Source organism: Schistosoma mansoni, assembly GCF_000237925.1.
Source record: "Schistosoma mansoni, WGS project CABG00000000 data, chromosome 1 unplaced supercontig 0034, strain Puerto Rico, whole genome shotgun sequence".
NCBI lineage: Eukaryota > Metazoa > Platyhelminthes > Trematoda > Strigeidida > Schistosomatidae > Schistosoma > Schistosoma mansoni.
Window position 1 is genome coordinate 217146 of NW_017385988.1, and position 6623 is coordinate 223768.

At 35.2% G+C, this 6623-nt stretch overlaps 1 protein-coding gene across 1 annotated transcript; it reads left to right on the top strand.

Annotated features, from left to right (window-relative positions):
* Positions 1-324: 324 nt before the first annotated feature.
* On the top strand, positions 325-4801 carry Smp_038820 (NADPH dependent diflavin oxidoreductase,putative; the record flags this gene model as incomplete). Its single annotated transcript, XM_018791858.1, has 2 exons — positions 325-1239; positions 3481-4801. 2 exons carry the CDS (start codon positions 325-327, stop codon positions 4699-4701), a joined length of 2136 nt encoding a protein of 711 aa, XP_018644966.1. The 3' UTR covers positions 4702-4801.
* Between the last annotated feature and the right edge of the window lie 1822 nt (positions 4802-6623).

Genomic DNA, 6623 nt, shown 5'->3' on the forward strand with positions numbered 1-6623 from the left:
AAAAGTGTCAAGATAATAGTTATACTTTAGCATAATTAGGAATCATTTTTTTGTAGGACTTGTATCACTTCTTTTGGTGTTAGAATAAAAAAGAAACCGTTTTCGCACTTGTAAAGAAGACTAATATTTATTTTCTGATAACCTTAGCATAATCTAAATCAATAAATATATTATGGGTATAAATCGTCCTTGAAGACTTACAAAACATTCTAAATGTAGTCGACTTAATGTAATTTACCGTGAATGTCGTATGAGTAATTTAATGTTACTACTTTCTCTGTAGGTACCCTTACCTACAATGAAGTTTTACTTATATTTCAGCACATGCTTCCTCAGACGAACCATTCTATATCATGCCCTACAACTACCAACAAATCAATCACAATTCTTTATGGTAGTCAAACGGGCAATGCCCAGTCGTTAGCTGAATTGCTCGCTCTCCAATCATATCGAATTTTCGATCAGGAATGTGTCAAATCTAATTTAGAACGTCTCCCTATTATTCGTCTACTATCAATGGATGACTACACACCTGTATCACGACTTGCAAAGGAAAAAGGTGTGGTGATATTCGTTTGTTCCACTACAGGTCGTGGTGTTCCTCCAAATAATATGTCAATATTTTGGAAAAAAATAATGAACCGAGCCTTGATTCCAGGTCGTTCGCTCCCACCAGATCTACATTTTTCTGTCCTTGGACTTGGTGATTCTTCTTATCCTATGTTCAACTTTGTCGCTAAAAAGCTTTACCGTCGTTTGCTTCAACTTGGCGCTACTCCACTCTGCACTGAAATTAGACCTCACCAAGACTGCGAAGAAAGTGAAAATTTGAGTCTTGGATTAGCTGATGAACAGTCCGAGTTAGGTATAAATGAGGTTTTGCGCTATTGGATTCCAGCTCTTTGGGACAATGTTATGAAGTTATTTGGCGTTCCGACTTCAGAACGATTATCACGACTTATTAGTTGGGACAACCTGAAAAATCCTGATTTTGTGTTTAGTTTATGGCCTAAATACGATGTCATTTGTTCCAGCTTAGTACTCAATCCCGGTTTACAATCCACAAGTGAGAATAATTTGCTCTATCAGATTGTCAAACAAGTCGAATTCGACAATGCGCATTCATTCATGTCTAACCCAATCCCAACTAATGCTCAGTGGTTTCAGGTGGTACGTTGTAAACGTGTTACTAGTGCGGACCATTTCCAGGATACGCGACTGTTGGAAATGTCTTATAAAGTGAGTGTTACTTAATTCTTTTCGTTTTATAACAATATCTGTTGCGTCAGATTGACCAACACCCACCTGTTGGAAATGTTTCATAGGAAAATGTTGTATACAGCTAGATGCATTATTAAGTGCAACCTTAAGCGGCAATTGATCACGATGACTCATATGATAACCTATAACAAGCAGTTTAGATTCTTAAGAGCGTGTATTTGAAAGGAAAACAGATATAAATGAAAATATCCCGTCATTATGTACCTAGAGAATTCCTTATGAATACCCATTTACTTCTTACCTGGTCAATGTAACCATAATATCAATTATGATAGTGCTATTGAATTTTCCTGATTCAACATTAATTATGTCTGAGTCAGTCAGCCGGCTACAACGTAGAACCAAGCACATATATGCATCGGTCCAAGTTGATACACCTCAGAAGCATGAAAAAATGAACACCAAATTCACAGAAGTAGTTAATTCAATGGTAATAAAATATAGAAAAAATTGCATATGAAGATATGATGCAGGGAGAAATTAGTTCGTAAAAAGAAAGGTACAAAGTAATTTTAATCTCACGGTATAAGGGAAGATAAAGAGTATATACACCTACGCTACTGAGATCGATTCTGAGCCGTGTCATCCAGTCTCCAACAATTGGTTATGGTAAACGCGCGGACCGCAACCAAGTAGTCTGCATCTACCAATATGGTTCAAATCAGAAGTTGGTGAATTCAAGGACTGGTGCCACGTTTCGGTTCGGCCACTCCTAACTTTTTTCCAACCATCCCCTACACTAGCCAGCACGGCGCGTCGTGGTAATCAATGTTCAGGCATACGTAACACGTGGCCTAACCATCTCAGTTGATGAAGATTCATGACCTCATCAACTGATTTACCATCATTCCCTAATACCCTGTGTCTAACCTTACTATTACTTACCCGGTGATCCCATCAGATGCGAGCAATATTTATAGGACATCTGTGATCATATACTAGTAACTTACGAGTATCTTCTACTCCTAATGGCCACGTTTCGCAGCAGTAAAGTAGAACAGAGCGAATTGCTGCGCAGTGTACTCGACCTTTAGTTGGTAGACGGATATTTCACCTTCACTAAAGGTGACATAGGTTTGCGAATGCCAGACGAACTTTCTGAATCCGTGTGGAGACGCCAACTCATTAGGGCCGATCAGACTTCCAAGATAACTGAAGTTGTCAATGCGTTCGCTTCCTATCCTTAGTTCAGGTGTTGACGCAAGCCAGTCCTGAAGCAACAACTTGCATTTATATGAATGAAGTAGTAGTTGTCTAAGATTAATCCAAGAAACTACTCATCCATAGTCTCAACAAATTTGGCAACCCACACGACACAATCGTGTATTGTTGATACTGTAGTGTGGTCTACTTATATCCATATAAGTAGTATGTGGCGATGGTCAGACATAGAAAGTATTTTGGCAGAAGACCGATAAGGAAAGAGCTGAAATTACGCGCAATTGGTAGCAAAATGCATGAACAATGGAATTAGAGAAGATGAATTGATATTTGCAGAATGAACAGTTAAGATTGAGACAATTGATTGTTATTTTGCAAATTAACTGTTTACTGTATGGTTATCAGAATTTAGTGAGATAGTCGGTAATTTGTGCTTAAATACATTCGATTGTCCCCACTACTATACCATTATATAATCCGAGTTATAAATCGAAATGTTTTTTACCGTGCCATATATTGAATGTCTTCACCGTGTAAATTAGAATAATACATGAGTGAACAATGCTGTCGTCAATTTGGTCATCATCAGGCTTTTCTGTAATATACGGTGTTATAAGTTTTTCTATTCATTTGGATATAATAAAGATATTCATTATTAACTCTCTACCCAATCCCCAATTTACTTGAAACTATCAAATCCAACCTTGGTACTGATACCACAGAAGTCGATCTTTCGAGATAGGGTCGCTATATATATATATATCAACAAATGCATCCTTTGAAAATGTGTTTCACTTCATTATTCGACTTAGAATGGCTGCTATCCCACCAAATTCGTCTGTCCTCTAACGCTGTACTCGTTTTAATAGTTATTATTAGTTATCTAAAACTTTCCTGTCATAGTCTATCTCGTTCCTCATTTTTATATTTTATACAACTGCTCGATAGTTAATAACATTTATTCATTTTCTTATATATTAAATTGACTGTAAGTTATGGCGTTGTTTTTTCCTATCTCTTTTAATATACCTAGTATAGCCTGATATCGATTTAAAATCGGATGAATTTCGACTTGGTTCTGTGCTTTATGTTCAGCCTACAAATCGTAAAGAAGATATTTTATCTTTTTTTCAAATAACTCGTTTGAATCCAACTGAACGTGTAAAAATTACTCAATGCCATCCGAATTTTCCTGTACCTCATCTACTTAGAGCATTGGAAGAAAATGACTGTGATGTATCTATTGCTTGGCTTGCTACATATTATTTTGATTTAAATGCGACTCCACAACAATGTTTCTTTGTTAATTACTGCGCTTTTGCTGTCAATTGTTTAAAGCTTTCAAAAAGCCTAGATGGAGCACAACACATAGACAAAGATCGTTTAAAATTAGAAGTTGATCGGCTAACTGATCTAGCTTCAGCTGAAAATTCCGATGATATTGATGATTTATATGATTATGTTTTCCGTCCTTGTCGGCGTGTAGTTGAAGTACTTGCAGATTTCCCGGTTACATCAAGTCTCTTAACATTACAATATATACTTGATATACTTCCTGGGCCGATTCTTGCGCGACCCTATTCACTGGCGTCTCCTCCACCGAAGATTGAGTTACTTGTTGCTGTGGTGAATTATCGTACACGTTTATCAACACCACGTATCGGAACAGCTTCAAATTACTTAGCTTCTCTTAACCCTGGAGATTGTTTTAGTGGATGGTTTGGTACTATATCTGGTGGCTTTAAATTCGATAGACTTTTGACACTTTCACCTCCTTCTTGTCTATTGATTGCTACTGGCACTGGTATTGCACCGTTCCACAGCTTTTTGTTACATCAATATAATTCTCTTAAATCTCATTTGAATCATGATATGATCCCAACAAATGTTCTCTTTTTCGGTTGCCGTTACTCCACAAAAGATTATTATTTCGCTTCAGATTTTAAAATGTTAGAACAAAAGGGTTGGCTAAGGATCATCCCAGCATTTTCCCGCGAAAATACATCTACTGTGTTGCCATCACGACGTCAGTATGTACAAGACCAATTGAAGAATTATCCAGAAATAGTTTGGTCTATACTTAATTCTCCACAAAGTCATGTATTTATTGTTGGCAATCAAAAAACAATGCCTGATGAAGTACGTGAAGCCTTAGTTTATGCCATTGTCAATGCAAACCACATGGATTCCAGTGATGCTGAGATGTTATTAGGTCAAATGGAAACAGAAAATCGCATACAGATTGAATCTTGGACATAACAATATTATCTGCATGGAAAAGAGATAATGATAGATATATATTCAATTCAGTCTTAGTTACGCATTTAACTTTGTTTTATATGAAAATTGTACAAAGTAAACTATATTGTGAACACTTCCGGTTTTGATATATTGTATGTTAGACTATGGCTTTCAGTATCTGATGAGTGTATCCTACTCGACTAACTTCAAAAACTAGGTTCAGTGTGGTATGTGTTTAAGTGTTGGAGGTAAAGATCCTTGATCATTATTAAGACAGGACTAATTCTAAGCATTTTGATTGGTCCATCTTTCATATTATATTTGTGTTGTTACGGATGAGAGTATTCTCAATTTCATGTCAGGAAAGTAAAAGGTCGCTGATACAGTACTATCTTTAAAACCTCTTATCCATTCTCAAAATAATGGTAATTCTATCTTCTCGCACTTCTATACTTCAGTGATCAAATTTTCAGTCAAATATATCAATCCGTAATAAAGATTACTATTATATGAATCCAATTTTCATAAGCCGCTTCATTAAGTCAGCGTATACTGGTGGAATGATTTGATCCTTTTTAATCTTATAAACTACTAGATTTGGACTCTGGATTATATTACCCTACTTTCTGCAAGATATGACGTTTCTGGATTGAGTCTCTTATAGACTTGAGAATATGAACTACTGAAGATTTCTGAGATAGACTAAAATAGCTGTTTACCGATTCCTTGTTTTCAGTACTTCATCGTTCTACCAAGTCAATAGTAGTATTTTATTCCTAATCGGCATAAAAATTCAGACAAAGCAACAGAATTCATAAATTTAGTAGTTTCAATGTTCATAAATTAATTATGTAACTCCAAATTTATATCGTATTCAGAACTGTCTATCTCAAAATTGACTGATTACAACCAATAATCGAATTTCTAGATAAAAAAAATTGGGGAGAATCACTGTAAGAAGTATATTTCTTGTTTGGTGTGACATTTTAGAATTTAGTGGTAATACATAGCCTAGTAAATATGTGACAACTCAGAAGCTAAGTTAATAAGTAATACTAGTTTAAGGGAGTTGAGGGAATAATCTTGTGTGCACTTTACATCACAAACTGGCTATCACTAGACATAAGTATAAAACGAGAGAGTACTAAACATATGTTTCATTCAGGAAGTACTAGAACAACCCATTCAAAGATCATACCAAGGGCCTGGTACATGTTAGCAATATATTAACAAAGTTGACATCCAATAGTACAGTACATCATAGTTCTAAATTAAACAGTTACAAATTGAATTGAACTAGTGAAAGCTTAAAACTAAAACTAGGATCAATAGTCAGATCGATGAATTAGTATTCCATGTTTGCACCAAATAAATGGAAAGCGAAAAATCTTTTCATTTCGCTCTTTTTGTGCTTGTAAGTTTTTGTAATCGTGGTTTTTAACGTCATTATTTACATCATTCACAACAGAGCTTTTAATGGATAAAATAGCTACCAGAATTCTGAAGGTATCAACAAGCTTATCTCTAATTTAGTTAACAGCATGGTGAAGCGATAATTTATGAGTGTATGTATTATGATAAAATGATAACATTCTGAAAAAATCCATTATAAGTCAAGTAGGATTGAAAAGTTAACTTTTTCCCGTCGCTCATTCTTCATTGGTGTATTACCATGATAGCCTTACATTATATAGAAATCAGATAATTGAAGTCTCAATATGGGCACAGTGCGTTGCGATAATACTGAGTTGGAATATTGTTACATTCATTAGTGTTCTATATTTAACAAATACTATGAATGTGATCTCGTTCTTAGATATATTATTGGCAGAGATATCGACTGAACCAATCCTTCTTGCATTTATATTGTGTCAATTAATCCTCTCACAATTTGTTTTTTTTTATTTTTTAGGTTATTAGCATTTATACCTATTGTGTAG